We start from the raw sequence: 19,616 nt of genomic DNA, 5'->3' as shown, positions 1-19,616 counted from the left end.
CTAAACCTACTTCAATACACAAAGCTGTGCGCTTTGAAAGCTCTTTCTGACAAATATACCCAGGATAGTAATAAATACTACAGAACATAAATTATTTGGCAGCAATATAATTGCTATTTTTAAAAAGTTCCTATTCAATATTTCAATGTCCCAATTCTATTACAATATTATACAAAAGAAATCTTTCTTTACAAACAATACAGTTTTTGATTAAAGCACTGATTCTTCCTTGAAGAGAGGCAGATTTTTGTCTTAAATGTGGTAGGTTTCACAATATTGTGTAGAATAAACAAGGAAAATGGTGTGTGGGAGGAAAATTATTCAGTGTATATTCTTGCCAGTCCATAGAATGGCAATTTATGTACATTCTCTTTTGGAATCTAGTGCGCAAAACTATATCACTATCAGCAGAGTCATGAATAGAATTCAGATCTAACTAAGTTCAAGTATTATTCTTACTGAAGGGCCACAGGATGCAATTAGCCAAGCAAAGTTGTGGAATTTTCAAACTATTTCAATTATGTATGATTGTGCACGACTTCAGAATGATGTTTGCAGCAGCAATAGCAGCACAATATCCTGGGCACATACACTGATTGTCTTTTTGCTAATATCAGGACCAATTACAGGTAGTCCTTGGCTTACAACAATTTTTTTAGTGTCTACTTGAACTAACAGCGGCACCGAAAAAAGTTACTTATGACCAGTTTTGCACTTATTGCCATTGCACCATCCCCATAGTCATGTGATCAAAAATTCAGACACTTAGCAACCAACATGTATTTCCCAGGATCATGGGATCACATTTGTGACTTTTCTTGGCTTCTGACAAGCAAATTCAATGGAGAACCTGGATTTGCTTAATGACTCCAGGATTCCTTTAAGAACTGCAATGACTATTCACTTAACAACTATGGCAGCATGTTGTAAAATCAGACATGATTCACTTAACAACTATCTTCCTAAGCAACAGAAATTCTGGTCCCAATGGTGGTCGTAAATCGAGGACTACCTGTACTGATTTAATATTGAGATCGATTGTAGCAGATTTACACACACACACACACAGAGAGAGAGAGAGAGAGAGAGAGAGAGAGGGAGGGAGAGAAATTAGAGTTCATGAGTGCATCACATGAATAAAGAATAACAACACAGTGTGGGTTTTAAGGTTTGTTAGTTGTCTGAATTATTCTCTTTGGAACAACAGATAAGAAGACAGTAAAATTAGCTTAAAAGTAACGTGTCAGGCTTGTATGGCTGATTCTGAGCTTAAATTTATCCCCAACCCTCATCAAGATTCATAATATTGAGTGTCAATTTCATGAAAGGAAACAAATCTCCGTGGCATCAGGAACCATCATCTTGCAGTGCCTTTGGAACGTTTAGCTGTTCATAGGTTGGGAGAGCGCTGCTGGAAAGTAGGCTAGAGCTGACATCATTCCTGGGAGATGCTTTGGTGCTGCCTTGGTTTCCTTGCTGGCTGGAAAGCAGGCGGTGCAGCAAATCTGTGATGAGATTCAGCTTCTGGTCTATTTGGACTACCTGTGAAAACCAACAAAACAACACTCAGCATTTAGGTGAACTTCATCTAGGCGGTGTTTTGAAAGCCAGATTTAGCACCCATACTTCCGTCTGGTAGGATTTTGAGGCAGAAGTTCAAGGTCCCACCCAGCAGAATGAGCAGCTCTATACCACCCCGAAAGAGAAGCTCGTAAAATTATTAGACTGAGTGGTTGCAGAATTAATCATTAATTAATTAATAAGAATAGAGCTGGAGGTCTTCCAGTCCAACCCCTGTGCGCAAGCAGGAGTCCCTATAACATTTCAGACACGGCTGTCCAGTCTTTTCTTAAAAACCTCCAGTGATGAAGCACCCACAACTTCTGAAGGGCAAGCTGCTCCACTGGTTAATTGTCCTCACTGTTAGAAAGTTTCTCCTTAATTGCAGACTGCTTCTCCCCCTGATTAGTTTCCATCCATTAGTTTCTTGTCCTGCCTTCTGGTGCCTTGGAAAAATAAGTTGACCTCCTTTTCTTTGTAGCAGCCTCTCAAATAGTGGAATACTGCTATCGTGTCACCCACAGTCCTTCTTTTCTTTAGACTAGCCAAACCCAAATCCTTGGATGAATAAATATCTGTTCATCATACAGGTATGATCTAAACCTAAACTTAAAGATATAAATGCGAATTAGTAATATAATGAGGGCTACCAGTAGGAATCCCCCATGAGATGCTTTCTTGGCAGACCAGCATGACTCCAATAAGCACTGCTCAGTGGAGATGTTTTGGAATAATGAGGAAAAACAATTGCTGAATCGCCCCTGAGCATATGTGAAGCTGTCCTGTCCGAGAGAACAAGAGGAAATTTCCTCAGTGGCTAATCTTGAATTGTTCTCAAATACTGAACATGTTGAGGATAGCAGGAAAGAGAAAAGGAGAGGTGACTGCGTGACCCGTCAAAAGCGCGAACGTCATAAGCGCGCCGACAACACCGCGGCGCTAAAACCGTGATTTCAAAAGCGCGCTGACAACAGCGCGCCGACAACAGCGCGCTGACAACAGCGCGCCGACAACAGCGCGCCGACAGAAGCGCGATTTCATTTAAGGTAAGATTTACAGTTAGGGTTAGGTTTAGGGTTAGGTTTAGGGTTAGGTTTAGGGTTAGGTTTAGGGTTAGGTTGAGGGTTAGGTTGAGGGTTAGGTTGAGGGTTACGTTACAGTGCGCTTCTGTCGGCGCGCTTTTGTCGGCGCGCTTTAGGGCTAATTAGTCGCTCATTCGTCGCTCGGTTTTGTCACCGCGCTTTAGACACCGCGGTTTAGTCAGGCGCGCTTTTGTTGTGCACGCATTTGTGGTGGAACCAGTGACTGAGGGAGCCTGTATAAAATGAAGAAGTATCCCTGGAAAGTGATAGGAAAACACGGAGTACCCCTGAATAGAATCCCACAATAGAATCCCCCTCCTTACGTGACATTAGTGCCCACAACAGCACAAAGTAAAAGCAGAAATACTAGTTTTATAGTGAGAGGCAGGGTGAATCCCAGAATTTTGACAATCACCGTTAAACCTGGATTGGAATACCTTTAGTTAAAAAAATCTCTTTCTTTTGTAAATGAGGTCACGAGAACAAGGGGAATCTCAGCTATAAAAAAAATAAACAAAAGCAAAAGAACCCCAAAAGCCACACTGTCATCTAGAAGACTTCTTAGACTTGATGCTTTGTTGCCCTTGAGTGTGTGCCTATTTTAAAATGAGGAGCTCCATGCCTGGAGCACATAGCTGAAATACCAGAACAAAAGCTGGCATGAGGGGGGAAAGCTAACCTCTAACTATCTACATACAATATCAAAACAAATGATGGTAATTGGGAAATGAAAGAGAGAGAGAGAGAGAGAGAGAGAGAGAGAGAGAGAGACCGCTGGGAAGGCTGATGTTTTTGGGATCCCAGCAATAAGAGATTTGTGGAACTTGAGCCACTCAATAGCAGTATGGGTAATATCTTTAGCCCCTGGTGCCCTGCTTTGTTCTTCTAGGATAAGAGAGCATGGGAGAATAAGCAGCACCAAGGCTTACTTGGCATGAGACAGTCTACCCCTACATTTCACTTAACTGTGCTAGCTGGCACTGTGGTTAGAGGAGGGCAGAATAAAAAGCCTTGCTAATTCTTTTCCCTCTTACAATGGAAAGGATGCCTTTTGTCTCAAAATGGCTATGGTGGGCAATATAGAATAAGGGAATCTAATGTTCTCATGCTCGGATTTAGCTTCTACTTAATTCTAGGGATAATAGGAACCTAAAATGAAAAGGAGGCAGCACACTGAGAGGCTAAAAATGACACCAATTTGACAAACTAAAAACAAATGTCAGAAATAATTAAACAGATGAGGTAAAGGGATTCAGGGAGAAAGCCTCCATCTAATTTTTCAACATAACCCCAATGGCGTCAAATTCACCTTGTGATGTTTTCTCCCATGTAAATTAGTCAAAATGTAGCCAAATAGGCACACATGCAAACTTTTCCTGGCCCCAAATTGAGGTGCATAAAACAGAGAAACTTGCCAATTACTGGTCTCCTGGTAGGACGTGGTTAACCCCCCCTCCCCCCCAAAAAACTCTTTGTGACCTGCTAGAATAAGGTAAAGATAATGTTCTTGACCTTTCAATCAATGATTGGGTTTAAATATGGTTCTCTCCACTAAAAAAAAATAGTAGCTGATCATAGATCCAGATTATAGGTCTTACTCTAGGAATGAGCATCTCAACCCGCTTCTCCCCACTGACCCCTGACCCACAAGAGGTGCTGAAGCCAGCGGTAAACCAGTTTCAGAGAAATAAATCTCTCTATATCTGGTTATCGTCCAAGTATCATTCTGGACAGTAAAAGATAATAAGTCTGAGCAAAATGTCAACAAACCTGGAGAATTTCAAGTGCAGTTCAAATGTTTTTCAACCAAAAGAGAATACTGTTTTTGTCAAATAATTTGGACATTTGCAGGGAAGCAGATACAGAAACCACAAAAATACAAGGTGCTGGAAGATGCATTGCAGCTGGGTTTTTCTCCCTCACAATGCAAAACAAAGATTGCAATCCTCAAGCCACTTATTTCCAAAATAAGTGGTGAAAGGATTGTAACCAAAATATCTGTGAGAGATTGTGTTGGCTATTTGTCACACAGACATTATCTTCTACTATAAATGTAAATTTATTGGCTTGTTGGGAAAAGCATTGCCAGAGAAATCGAAGACAGGGCATAGTAGATACTTTTCTAGAAACAAGAAATATTACTGTAATAATTGCAATCAAATCTAGGCTACAAAAATCCAGATAACTACTAGAGAACAGCAAAGAGCTATTAGCTACCCCTCAATAATCACACATACTTTTGCAGCCCAGATCTGATAATGGAATACTTTTTGGAAAGCACAGAATGGGATAAGCAAGCTTTTGAAGCTCTTTTTTTCATTGTATTCATTAGATTTATGCACCAGCTTTCCTTCAGATGCCCAGAATAACATTCCCCTTTTTCATTTCACCCTGTGAGATTGATCAGACTGAGAGACAGTGACTGAACCAAAGTCATCTAATGAACTACAGTGGCTGGGGGAGGAGCTTGAACCCTCTGAAATATTGGAATTTTACTTTCACAGCCTCATAGGTAATTTAAAGGGATAGTCTATTCAAATCTTTTCTATGAAGTGACCGCTTGTTGATGTTAAACTACTGCTGCTATTACTATGACACACAAAATATTCTGCAAATTGTCCCTTAGTTCAACATATACTGAAGATATATGAAGATGAAGAGCCCACACTTGGAGCATATATATGCTAGTCAATGTATGATATGACATATGCAAAATAAATTAAACTGAAAACCAAACATTAAGCTGTCCACAGTTGTATGGATCCTTTGAATAGATTTTTCTTTCAACCTAAATCTGAAATCTGAAGACTTGCAAATTGCTTTTCTTTACCAGCAGAAAAATACCAAAAATGTACAAATATTGTACCAAAATGAGCAATATTTTTTTGAAAGATAGGAAAAGACTATGGAAAAATCATGGATGAAATGAGACAGTTATATAATCCTTCCCTACATTATTTTGATTTTCTTTCTTCACTCTCCTTTGGTAAACAGAAAATACATAGAAACTCCACAGACCTTTTAGCTATGAACTTTGGGATGAAACACCCTTTGAATGCTTCAGGAGTATGAACAGATTTCCAGAAAAATGAGACTACAGGAATCATTTGTGCTTCAGTTTGAGATGCAGACAACACAGACTCATCCCTAACAGCCTGCACCTGACTTCAACAGTGAACAGACATAGGGCAGAAAACATCCTGCAGCCAAAGAAGGCTCCACACCCATATGCACTACTCTGTGACCCTGAGGACAGAGATAAACCTCCAAGTGGCCTCAATGACTCTCTAAAAGGATGCAAATGGCCAACTGTCTGCAAGGAATATAAATCCCCACCATCCAGTCAGAGCTGAAGAAGCTCCTTGGATGAGAAGCGGAAGATGTTCAAAGAAAAAACAAGAAAGTCCAGTTGCCTCCTGAAAAAAAAGCACCTTTGGATCTTCTGATTATTGTGACTTGACTTGATTACAATTGCTTCAGCTGCTTTATTGGTGAGTTTTAACATTTATAAACGGCTTTGCTTGGTATCAATATACTACTAAAACCCTTGTCGTGATGATCTTTAACTAGACAGTGCATCATAGGCAATAATTTTTGAAGCACCAAGGTGCTTCAAATAGCTAACTTACAGAATGTGTCCAAAATTCAGGACCCATGACACCTGGCTGCTGCTGCGGTCACGTAATGTTCATTTTCAATGTACCGTGACAGTTTCCCAGCCAGGCTCATAATCCCTTGTTCCCCTACCCAGCAGCAAGGAATCGGCTCATTATATGGCTCTTAAAGAAGCAACAACTTTAAGGTGGATAAAGAAAGACCTGGATATTTTTATTGTTTTCTGTACTCCTCCTCTAGCACTCAAAATACATATGCATCTATGGCAATAGCAATAGTACTTATATACCACTTCATAGTGCTTTACAGCCCTCTCTAAGCGGTTTACAGAGTCAGCCTCTTTTCCCCAACAATCTGAGTTCTCATTTTACCCATCTTGGAAGGATGGAAGGCTGAGTCGACCTTGAGCCTGGTGAGATTCGAACTGCCAAACTGCTGGCAGCTGGCAGCCAGCAGAAGTAGCCTGCAGTACCACATTCTAATCACTGCGCCCCCACAGCTCAAAGATAACCCATCTTTGTTCAGAAACTCAAGGCACATGCATAGTGCTTCAATCTCTATATGTCTTCACAATGGTCCTATGAGGTAGATTGGCCTGAAAGTCACCAAGTGAGCTGACATGGCTACAGATGGAATAGAAACTGGATCTCTCTGGCGTCAGTCAAATACTTTAGCCATTTCACCTTAGTCCTTGCCATTCCTGTTTCATTTTTCAACTGTTTCCTACTCTGAAAGTTAGTGAAGACCAGCCCCTCCTTCAACTTCTGAAAATCAGGCAGAGCTCAGGAAGGTACAGTATAGGTGGTACCTTGCTCAACAGTAGTAACTGTGAGAGGGATCTTGGAGTCCTAGTGGACAACCATTTAAATACGAGCCAGCAGTGTGCAGCAGCTGCCAAAAAAGCCAACACAGTTCTAGGCTGCATAAATAGAGGGATAGAATCAAGATCACAAGAAGTGTTAATACCACTTTATAATGCCTTGGTAAGGCCACACTTGGAATACTGCATTCAGTTCTGGTCGCCACGATGTAGAAAAGATGTGGAGATTCTTGAAAGAGTGCAGAGAAGAGCAACAAAGATGATTAGGGGGCTGGAGACAAAAACATATGAAGAACAGTTGCAGGAACTGGGTATGTCTAGTTTAATGAGAAGAAGGACTAGGGGAGACATGATAGCAGTGTTCCAATATCTCAGGGGTTGCCACAAAGAAGAGGGAGTCAAACTATTTTCCAAGGCACCTGAGGGTAGAACAAGAAGCAATGGGTGGAAAGTAATCAAGGAGAGAAGCAACTTAGAACTGAGGATAAATTTCCTGACAGTTAGAACAATTAATCAGTGAAATAACTTGACTCCAGAAGTTGTGAATGCTCCAACACTGGAAGTCTTTAAGAAGATGTTGGATAGCCATTTGTCTGAAATGGTATAGGGTTTCCTGCCTAGGCAGGGGGTTGGACTAGAAGACCTCCAAGGTACCTTCCAATTCTGCTATTGTATTGTATTGTAAGTCGCATGACCCTATTTTTAAACTGCCTATGACAGCTTCCTGCCACAACTCAATGACAAAGAGGTTGCTGTTGCTGTAGCATCATCCAGTATTGCAGCAACACTGATGCCTGGCAGTAGGACAGTGCATTGAAAATCCAAGAGACCCCTCAAAGTGAATGAAAATATGCTCTTTGTGATATCGAAGAAACATCCAATACTGTAAATTTGCTTTGAATTACAAGGCTTATTGTCTGGGATAAGAGCCCCATGATTAGGAGGTCTAACTATGGTTAGGAGGGCTAACCCTTATACCAAACTTTTCCTGATATATGTCGCAAGAAAGAGTCCTTGGAGAAAAAAATAACCATTTAATTTTCTTTTCTTTAATACCCTTTGCCACTATGATGCAATTTATATCTGTTCCACTGATTCATTGAAATAACTTACATTGCTAGAACACAATAATAAATGGAAAACACCATATTTTAAGAACACAATAGTGCTATAGAAAGCAAAATGGTGCTGTATCCTTTAAATTAAATTAATTCTTGATAGCTGGCAATTGAATACACATTTAACATGGAACCAAGATCCACTGAAGTCAGTAAGACTTACCGTACTTTTGAACAAATATGCATAGGATATTTTGTAGTGTATCTTAGGTTCACTATACCCTACATTCTACAATGAATAACGTTTTCAAACATATTTACTTGATTATAAAATTAGCTGCAGTGCCAGCAGTGTAATAAAAGCAAGGCAGGCAGAAAAAAATGCTGACTCCAGTGTAATCTCAGCTCCTCTGGACAGCCCTGAACCTTTCAGTTAAACAGCAAGCTGTACTAATAAGATATAAAAATAATTCAGGCTAATTTGCCTCTTTCATACAAATGATGAGGAAAGTGATTCTTGGCTGGTGCATTAGTCATCCCAAAGGAGCCTCACGTTTTATACACTCGGATTCACTAGAATGGTAAAATTCATTATTTTATTTTTGCTGCTCAGCGGCCTTTTATAGTATTTTAAATTGAAATGCTTTTCTGCTGAAAAGGGGAACTTTTCTGCAACTCCTTGAGAGAGACCGCCTCCTGCCAATTACCTCCTCGAGACCTATAAGATCTCACAGATTAGGCCTCCTCCGAGTGCCATGCGCCAGCCAGTGCCGGCTGGCCACTACGCGGAGGAGAGCCTTTTCAGTAGCAGCTCCGACCCTTTGGAACGATCTCCCCGTGGAGATTCGTACCCTCACCACCCTTCAGACCTTCCGCGCAGCCCTCAAGAGCTGGCTATCCCGTCAGGCCTGGGGGTAAAGATTATAATTCGCCCCCACCCGAATGCTGAATGAATGTTGTTTATTCTTTTAATTACGTGTTATGTTATATGTTATTGTATGTATCCCCTCCCATATAAGTTGTTAGCCGCCCTGAGTCCCCTCAGGGAAAAGGGCGGCCTATAAATAAACTTATTTAAAAAAAAAACTCCATTCAGTTACCAAATCAAATTTTGCTGTGAGACAGAGGTGATTCTACAAGGTTTTAGTAACAACAGGACATAAGAAAATTCATGTTCTAATAACATGAAGCCTCCACCCCTTCTCAACCAGACATAGGCTAAGTTAAATGTGATTATGCCAAATTGTCAGCTCAAATGTAATTTTTATGTAAGCAAAAATATTTTTCCCTACTACTATAAATCAATGATAGTGGAGAAGAATAAAGCAAAATGTTATCTTATAAGACCATTATATTCTTCCCCGAAAAGAAATGGTCTGAGTCACAGACTTCCCTAAGATTCATGTTGATCAGATGTCTTGAAGTAAAACATGAGATGGTGGCAGGGTGAGGTGGAGGAGAAACTTAATTCATATGTTCTGCTTCAGAATGCCTTACTGGAAATGCAAAGCTACTCTTTGGTGCAATTCACTGGAGGAGGACAAAGGGGTAAAAAGGGAGGAGAAAGAATAAACAGCTGTATAGGATATTAAAAATGTATCACGCTTGGATGGCCTGACTTTAGCTTTAACACACACAAAGCAATTTGGCTGAGGCTAGGAAAAGTGGCAAGGAAAAAAAAGAGACAATGATCGGAGCCTTGTGTACATCACAGTATTAACACATACTAAAAGTAGTTGTGTGGACAAGCAAGAAGTTGGATGAAATAATACGGAACTGTTCCCAATATAAAACCATCAGCTAAGTGCTTAAATCTGCACAGTACTTCCCCCCAGCCAAAGTACAAATTTTGATGCTGGGATCACTAACCTTCCCAAAAGGTCCTTTGGGAGTCAGGAGATGAAGATACACCCATAATTATTCAGTCTGCTTTTAGAAAGGGTTTCTGGAATGTTGGCCACTTGTCTATCATCTGCCAAACATACATTCATACATGTGTTGGTATGTCTCTGTGTGTGTATACATACACCCACATCCACACTCCCACGTCCTCACTTTGGCAGTAATATAACACTGTACAAAATTAATCTCTTGTTTCAAAAAGTCCTCAAGCAATTATAGCGAGCAGTGAAAACATGTAGATACATCAAGCATTGCTACAAACATATGGGAATTGTCAAGCGAAGACACTGTTCAAGATGTATAGTTTCTGGGCTGAGCAGTTATTAGATACACCCAGTCTAATGGAAAGAAAGAAAGGGAGAAAGGCCAGAGATTATTCTTTAACACTTTCCAGTGAAACATTTATATACAAAAGATGAATTAAGTGTTCTCTAAGGAGAGTAACATAAGAACAAGTGCCTCTAATGCTGTTTTTAGCAATCAGTAGATTGTATAGAACAGTGTTGGCTAATCTCTTTGGCTGAAAGCACCCCTGCCCACACCATAATGCAATGTGCATGCAACATGCCCCCTGTGCACTCTGCCTCCCTGCACATGCGATCCCTCTGCTCCCCCCCATATGCATGTGACCTCCCTCGACCCTGTTTTGGGACCAGCAGGCCTCCCTGCAGCCTCCTGGGACCAAAAATAGGATGCTCCCCCACCCCCATGCATGTGACCCCCTCTGCGCATGCATTCATGTCTTGTATGCATGCCCCCCATTCATGCACAGCAGAGACCTGAAAATAGCTGGTCGGTGGGAGGCATGCACGCATGCACGGGGGATCTGAGCTGGACCGATGGCTCCCATGCCTGCATGGCACCTGTGCCACGTGTGCCATAGGTTCGCCATCACGGGTATAGAACAAAACTGACATGCATGATATAGGGATACATGCATGCACACGTATTCTCACATTTGTTTTTTCCATGGACACAGTTGTATAACTTTTCTTACTGATCAACATCTTTAAGTGACTAAAACCTTTGACAGGTAGTCCTCGACTTGCAACCATCATTACAATCTTCATTCAGTGACCGTTCAAAGATGACGGCATCGAAAAAGAGTGAATTATGACTGTTTTTTACACTTAGAATAGACCATTGCAGCATCCCCATGGTAACAGGATCAACATTTGGGCATGTGGCAACTGGCATGTATTGATGATGGTTGCAATGTCTTGAGGTCATGTGATCAGCTTTTGCGACCTTCTGACAAGCAAAGTCAATGCGGAAGCTGATTCACTTAAAAACCATGTTACTACTGTAACTTGACAACTGCAGTGATTCACTTAATAACCATTGCAAGAAAGGTCATAAAATGGGGCAAAAGTCACTTAACTGTCTTACTTGGCAATGGAAATTTGGGCAAATTGTGGTCGTATATTGAGGATCCTGTATTAGGGAACAAGAATCCATCTTAACCATTTTTTCTGTTCTGAACTTTCATGAGTCTGTTGGGTGTATTTGGTTTTTAAGTTCATCTACTGGGATCCTCGACATAATTTCATGGAGTTTGACAATTCTCATTATCAGCTCAAACTCCTTATGGCAATGATGCTGAAGTTTTTGGGCCCAGCATATCAAAAATTCAGAAAATGTCTAACTTGATTTTGCCTGCCTGTCACCTCTGCCCCAAACCAATGAGAAACAATTATTTTACATAGTCAATATAGTCAAAATGAAGCTGTTCTAGTTGCCATTCTGTCTGCCTCTGCAGTTTTCATAAAAAGCATGATAAAACTGTCATGCCTTGTTCTTGTGCGATTTTTAGAGGCTCTGGAGCCTGCACAAGAGCATGGCCCTCTCATGGGAATTCTGGAGAGTTCTGAGGCTGTGCGAGATCACACTTCATTCCTGCGTAGCCTCCATATAACCTCCCAAAATCACACAAATTCACACTCTGTTCTCGCCTGTTTTTAGGAGTCTCCAGAGGCCACGTGACAGCATGGCCCTTGCATGCAACTTCCAGACCTTCCATAGGATGCACAACAGCACCTCACAGTCTTGTGCGGCCTCTGCAGCCTCTGCAAATCACAGAAGAATGGGGCATGCTTTCAAGAATAGTTGTCAGTTGTTGGCAAGTGCTTAGCATGTCACCCAAAGTGTCGTGGCAAGTCACCTTTGACATGCGTGTCATAGGTTCATCAGCAGTGTTTTAAGGATTGACATATTACTTACCCCTATTAGCATGAAATACTTATTGGAAAAAAGTCCCCATTGAAAAAGCAAACAGCTGCCAAGCAGAACAGTCTCCCAAATAAACACTCTTTACTGATTTATTGTGACTGTAACTGAACTTATTTGAGAGAAGAGACATCACTATGTCTGTGGCTATTTAACCTCATGGCAGAAGATACATGGGCAAGGCAGTGACTTATTATCTACAGACAAAAGAGACCGATGAGTAAGAAAACTCTGCAGTTGGCTCTGAAAGTTTTATACCTTATATATATTGCGTGCTATCTATTATGTACAGGTAGTCCTCAACTTACAAATGTTCATTTAGTAACCAAAGTTACAATAGCACTGGAAAAAGTGACATTTAACATTTTCTCCACTTAGAACCGTTGCAGAATCCTCATGGTCAGATGATCAAAATTCAGCCGCTTGGCAACCTGTTTATATTTATGATGGTTGCAGTGTTCCGGTGTGTGTGTGTGTGTGTGTGTGTGTGACATGATTACTTTTCGTGACCTTTTGACAAGCAAAGTCAATGGGGAAGCCAGATTCACTTAACAACCATGTTACTAACTTAACAACTGCAATGATTCACTTAACAACTGTGGCAAGAAAGGTCATAACATTCACATGACAAATGTCTCACTTAGCAACAGAAATTTTAGGTTCAATGGTGGCCATAAGTCGAGGACTACCTGTAAAACAATTATTTCCTAATAGTAATGTAGACTTTTATAGGAATCTAGTACTTATAATGGCCCTAAAATAAGGACAATGAATTCTAAACATACAGGGAGATATCCTAGCTATTGGTGTCTTGCCCCTTTCTTCATATATGTATCCTAGAAATAGGACTCATTTCCCAAGGTACCAGCTAGGTGCAGAGGTTGGGGTGACCCTCCCCTTCTTTTCCTACTTGGGAACAAAATAATTCCTTAGCTGCAGTTACTCAGCAGCTATCCCGCCTCTTTTTAAAGGTGCTGCAAGTTGTTTCGCTATTAAAGCTTTCATTTCCTATTATAAACTTAGTGCAGCGGACTTTTTAGGGTTAAAAAAAAGAAAGAAAAGAAAAGCAGAATGACTCCACAAGGAATAAAAGAACTTACTGAACACGCACTCCCCTCCGCCACACACTAAAAAACTTTGGTCCGCTTCCAAAGTGGACTGGCTCTGCTTCTTGAAACCTTGGCTTTCATTCCAGTATGATACTAAAGCTATGACTAATAACCCCCTGCCTGTGCCTGCTGATAATTTCACTTTTGAGTAGCTATTCTGGTTCATCCTAGTATATCCTGAAGATGTCAAGACATTTTTTTTTAATTAAAAAAGGCTCAAAGATAAAATGTTCACAGGTCTCTAGCATTATGAATACTCCTCTCTCCCCCCAACTCCCATCCAATGCATTTAATATCCTTGCTGCTGCAAGCAGATGTTTTCTAGGATAGTTATATTCTTAGATGCTGGCTAAGACAATGGCTCCCTCTATCCCCTTCCTCTGCATCTCACACATACATTTATTAATTCAAACCAGATTTGGGATTGTTCCCATCTTCTAAAGCAAACATGCCATGTATCACGTTGGGTGAGTTCAGTCCCTGCGTATGTTGTATTTCACGTCTCACTCTTCCCAGGCAAGAAGGTTGCTTTTAAAGTGTATAAAAGAAAAATGCTTGCTTTGTTTGCTTCCCCCTCCTCCCTTTTTGAACTATTTTCACTTTCAGAGTGACTCGAGCCTCATTTTACATTTACAATGAGAAACATTTGTAATGTTAATGAATTCTGACTTTGGAATTAATCTTCAGTGGAAACTGAGATGAAATGCAACTAACTTGCTAGGAATTCATTTTAGAACCCTAAACTCTAAATCAGTGTTTTTCAAACTTGGCAACTTTGAGATGTGTGGATTTCAACTCCCTTGCTGGCTGGGGAATTCTGGGAGTTGAAATCCACACATCTTAAAGTTGCCAAGCTTGGAAAATGCTGTTCTGAATCATTCGAGCAGCAGCCTTGGATTGATAACACCTGCATGTTCATTAGTTGGCACATTTCTTTAAACAATAACATCTGCACATGGGAACGAACCACCACAAGTCTCATTTTTATAAGTGGAACGTCAGAATCCATGTCATAATATGGCTTCTGAAAAATCATCTGCCCACAGCAAAGCCAGTTTTATACATTCAGTTGCAAGACACCAAATGTTGTTTAATTAACTCCCATGCATGCATACGTGTAACACTTCTTGTTGAGACAAATGCACAGGAAATCCATCCTTGTCAGCCATGTTTTGGAATCAAGCGCAGACTCCAGTAGAGGCAGACATACATCTGCTGATTATATACGAGTAGATCTCAGGTTTCGACCAGAATTAAGCCCCAAATCTCCACTGCTAAACAATACAGTTGTCGAGTGAATTTTGCCCCATTTTTATGACCTTTCTTCTGATAGTTGTTAAGTGAATCACTGCAATTGTTAAGTTAGGAACCTATTAAATGACCCGGGCTTCCCCATTGATTTTGTTTGTCAAAAGCTGATCACATGACTCTAGCACACTGCAATCATCATAAATACCTGCCAGTTGCCAAGCGTCCAAATTTTGATCAGGTGACCACGAGAATGTTCCAATGGTTGTAAGTTGTAAAAACTAACTTTCTTCACTGCTGTTGTAATTTCAAATGGTCACTAAACAAATGGTTGTATGTCGAGGACTACCTGTACCCCAGTCTTACTTTCCCTATGGCAAAACAGAGAGAGGTATCTTCTTAAGGCCATGGAAGTGTACAATCTTACAGCCAACAGATAAATCTACCAACTTACTGCCTCACAACGGAGCCTATTCTGCCTCAGTGAAAGAGGTGCTATTCTTATGTTTTTAATGTGAGACAATTTAAGAACAGGGACTGACAGATTTCCCTTTCTGCATCTCTCTTTTTACCTAGAGTTACCTGCTAGCAGAAAAAAACCCCACTGGTTGCTATCTTTAACTCTAAGATTGGGTGACTGGAGAATACCGAGGATAGAGGCTTGTCTAATGTTCTTGTAAAGAAGGCCACATCGGTTTGTTTTTTAAAACCTGCTTAGCATCCTTCTGAAAGAGCACCAAACTTATGCCCCCCCCCCCGTCAAATACTCTAAGGGCCATACACTGAAAAACAAGAGGATTCTCCTGTGTCCTGCTGCTGCACATGACCCAAACACCTAAAAAAGGATGAAATACATATTTAGAAACAGTCCGGTTAGCAGTTTACAGGAATAGTGGAAGAACTCAAAAGAGCTTCCTGCCCCTTCAGCCAGGAGTGGGTTGCTGCCGGCATTACTGTCAGTTTCGTATGGGTGTGCAGTTGCCCATAAATAGGTCTGTGCATGCTCTATTTCAAAAATAGAGAAAAAAACATGCCCCGCCAACCGGGGAACTGATTCGGAGTTGTGGCAGGCCTGGGTCACTGCCGGTTCTGGCGACCAGGCTGGCAAACCACTACTGATTCGGCTGAACCGGTCTGGACCAATAGGAACCCACCTCTGCCTTCAGCCAATACGCCCTTACCAGATATGGGTGACCTATCAATCAGGCACAGTGAAAGGAAATCATCATCAATGCTTGCAAGGGAATGGCTGGATTGAGATGTTCTGACTGGGAGCAACTTCCTGTAACAACTGTGACCTGTTACTTGGCTTTACAGAACTCCTGACAATTTCATTCTGGCTTTCATATATCTCAAAGTGCATGAGAATGGCATCACTGGCATCACATAGATGTGGCTGGCAACAACATAACAAGTAGTTATTATGAATAATGGCATTAGTGCAAGCAAAATGTAAGCCAGTGTTTCTGAACCTTAGCAACTTGAAGACGTCTGGACTTCAACTTCCAGAATTCCCCAGCAAGCAATGAAATTCACACATATTCAAACTGTTCAAAAGGTTCAGAAACACTGGCTTACACTGTTCTCCCCTCTCCCCATAATAAAACCAGTAGAAAGTACATCTGCCCGTAATTCTTTGCTGCCAAAAATTAAGGGTAACCTACAATTTATACATTTGGAATGCAATCAGCAATAAAGAGTTGTCAGGTGGCAGTACCTGTGTCTTTTTCATGGTTTAAATCAACTAGAGTTTCAGGTTTGTCTTTTTAGGATAGTTTTTTCAAAAGATTGTTAAATGCATGTTTTAAAAAATAAGTGTAGCACTCTTCATTTTTGCACTTCAAGCCAAAATGAACACGGAGGGCAGTGCACATGTCCACAACAGAAAGTGTACAGATTCCAACCCTGACCTCATCCTCATCAACATCATCAAAGAATCCTCACAAATTATTTATATGGCAAGAGTTGTGTGGAACAGCTAAACAGAATTATAAGGTACTTCTAGAGTGGGCTGGGTGTTAAGTTGAATGCAGTGGTGGGTTCCAGATTCTGTTCAGTTCAGTTCAGTTCAGTTTATTAAATTTATATGCCGCCCTTTTCCCCCGAAGGGGACTCAGGGCGGCTCACAACTCGAACCGGGGAGGGGGATACAGACAAAAGATTTAAAAACAACAGCATAACAATATATAATTTAAAACTCACAACAGTCATACCATTTGAGAGGGGGGCAACAGCTCTTTAGCCCCAAGCCTGTCGGAACAACCAGGTTTTGAGGGCTTTGCGGAAGGCCTGGAGGGTGGTGAGGGTTCGAATCTCCATGGGGAGTTCGTTCCAGAGGGTCGTAGCAGCCACAGAGAAGGCTCTCCTCCGGGTAGTCACCAGTCGACACTGGCCGGCGGATGGAATTCGGAGGAGGCCAAATCTGTGGGATCTAATCGGTCTAGTGGAGGTAATTGGCAGCAGGCGGTCTCTCAAGTACCCAGGTCCAATACCATGAAGGGCTTTATAAGTGACGACTAGCGCCTTGAAGCGTATCCGGAGACCAATAGGCAGCCAGTGCAGCTCGCGGAGGATAGGTGTTACGTGGGTGAACCGAGGTACACCCACGATTGCTCGCGCGGCTGCATTCTGGACAAGCTGAAGTCTCCGAATACTCTTCAAGGGCTGCCCCATGTAGAGCACGTTGCAGTAGTCCAGTCTAGAGGTCACTAGGGCACGAGTGACTGTTGTGAGGGCCTCCCGGTTCAGATAGGGACGCAACTGGTGCACCAGGCGAACCTGGGCAAATGCCCCACTGGTCACAGCCGACAAGTGGTGTTCAAAAGTCAGCTGTTCCAATTGGAATGGCCCCGGTGTCACCCACATGCACGTGTGCGGCGCACACCTGCGTTGTACTTGCCTGTGATGCTTCCACAAGCCTCCGTAATGCTCCAGTTGCTTGGCGGAGCATTGTGTAAGCGCTGTATGCACCATGCACGTGCACGGAAGCACCCAAAGCTTAAAGCACAGGTAAGGAGCAACGGCGGGCGGGCGGGCCGTCTGGCTCACCATACCGAACAGTATCTGGTGCTCCGGACTGGCTCCAATATGCCCGTACCGGGGGATACTGCCTGCAACCCTTCACTGGTTGAATGGAATATTATGAGGACATATCCTCTAAAAATGGTTCACGAGATCTCTTAGGTCAGGCCTGTCAAACTGGCGCCCCGTGGGCTGGATGCATCACATCCAGCTCAGCAAAGCCAAAAAACGTCAAATCACATCACAATATGGCATGTGACACAGATGGAGGTTGACACCCTTCTCTTAAGTTAAGGCAGCCATTGTAAAGTGTGAATTAGCCTGCTACAGTGCCTCTCCCCATTGAGAATTATTCCCCTATTAATTCAGTCATTCTTCTGTTTGGTAAAAACTTGTGTTTATCTTCAAACAGATGGCTAAAATAAAAAGGCTGGTCTTGCTGGAAAGTCTGAGGAAGCCTCTGTCCGAGACTGCATTATTTCTTTGCCCTTATGAACTGTTTTGACCATGAGGGCAAATGCTAGGAGATAAATTAAAGAAGTTCTTCACACTTTGTGTCTGTCTCATTTGGTTGTTGTTCGTTAAAAAAGTCTCTGTGTTTAAGAAAGAACAGAGCGATCTCTCTCTCTCTCTCTCTCTCTCTCTTTCTCTCTCTCCCTCCCTCCCTCCCTCCTCCCTCCCTCTCTCTCATATATGTGGTCTACATTGAAGTAGCTTATATGTCAAAAGCTACGGGTATATGAGTATTTATCTTTTTATCTAACAGGACATTAGGCAACTTAATTACTGAATATTCTTTTAGCCCTTTGCTTATGCTGAGAAGCATATCCTCTAACAATTCCTATCTCCATTAGCTTGCTTACAAGTGGAATTTAAATTTATGGTAAGTTTAATTTGTTACATTTTATGTTTCATGTTGTTCTGAAAAAAACTACTAAAACATTTTTTTCTCTTCAATTTTCTCATAAATGCTGTCTTCATTAATTTGATCACAATAGTGTTGCCTGAAGTTCTGGCATGTTGTTTTCTGGATTCATCGTTTCCACCTTTTTTTTCTCTTCAAAGTGACTGAGATGAACCCATTTTTAAAAGTTGTTTAAGATATCATTAAGCAACATAGCAATTGAAGTATATGCTTGACGCAAATTATTACTGCACTTTCTTCAATCCACAAAGGCTTAACAATGTGGAAATCTGTAGAGGGATATTTTATGGCAGGTTAGTGCCTCTGTATGGTGAACATTATATTAATTTGCAGCATGTTAAATTGCTCGAGTCATCTGGATTCTTTTACTCACCACTGGTGCTTACAGTAGAAATGTGCTTTCTGTAGCCAAGAAGCTCCATCCAAATAATATAAGATTGCAAAGAGACCATAGTGAATGGCCATAGAGTCTATTCCCATTACAATCCTGTTATTACTTAGGAAATTCCCTTAAGACTTCTTAGTTTGAATAGACCCTTGTGAAAAGGGCATCAACTCCTCTAGTTCTCAGCATGCTGTGTGTACTAGGTGATGTTCATCCATATGTAGTGGGATTAAATACTGCCATTAATTGACAGATAGGAATTGGGCAGGAGGATCTCAGTCCCCTCCCAGCTATATACCAACAATTTTCATTACTGGTACAAGAGCAGGATTTATGGCATAAACAGGGTAGGAAATATCAAAGCAGTGCAGCCTTTTATGACTGAAGCTATTCCCCCTTTTGTGATTTTATTTTACAAGCTTTCTTTGAAACATTGCTGCTGTTTTGGAGCAGATAATCCTTCAAAAGAATATTCACTACACTCAAGAGGTAGAACAGCCCAGGGGATTTATATTTTCTAGTAGAGACCCCACAGTTGGTGAGACACCCAAAAATGCTGTTTGCTTCATTGGAAGAAGATTTCCAAGACCCTTTTCTTTAAAAAGTAAACCTCAAAGACATTAATTTTTCTACTCCCTCCATAAATATAATTTTAGCTGATACAG

General features: G+C 41.3%; 1 protein-coding gene across 1 annotated transcript in view; it reads right to left on the bottom strand.

The window, feature by feature from the left end:
* Positions 1-823: 823 nt before the first annotated feature.
* Positions 824-19,616, bottom strand: part of KCNQ1 (potassium voltage-gated channel subfamily Q member 1) — a 365,934-nt gene continuing 347,141 nt past the window's right edge. The window contains exon 17 of the mRNA XM_032224810.1: positions 824-1,542. Within this exon, the coding sequence (XP_032080701.1) occupies positions 1,348-1,542 (195 nt within the window). The 3' untranslated portion in view covers positions 824-1,347. The remainder of the gene's footprint in view (positions 1,543-19,616) is intronic.

This window comes from Thamnophis elegans, chromosome 1 (assembly GCF_009769535.1).
Source record: "Thamnophis elegans isolate rThaEle1 chromosome 1, rThaEle1.pri, whole genome shotgun sequence".
Taxonomy (NCBI): domain Eukaryota; kingdom Metazoa; phylum Chordata; class Lepidosauria; order Squamata; family Colubridae; genus Thamnophis; species Thamnophis elegans.
Note: the sequence above shows the minus strand (reverse complement) of the source record. Positions and strands in the feature narration are given on the sequence as shown.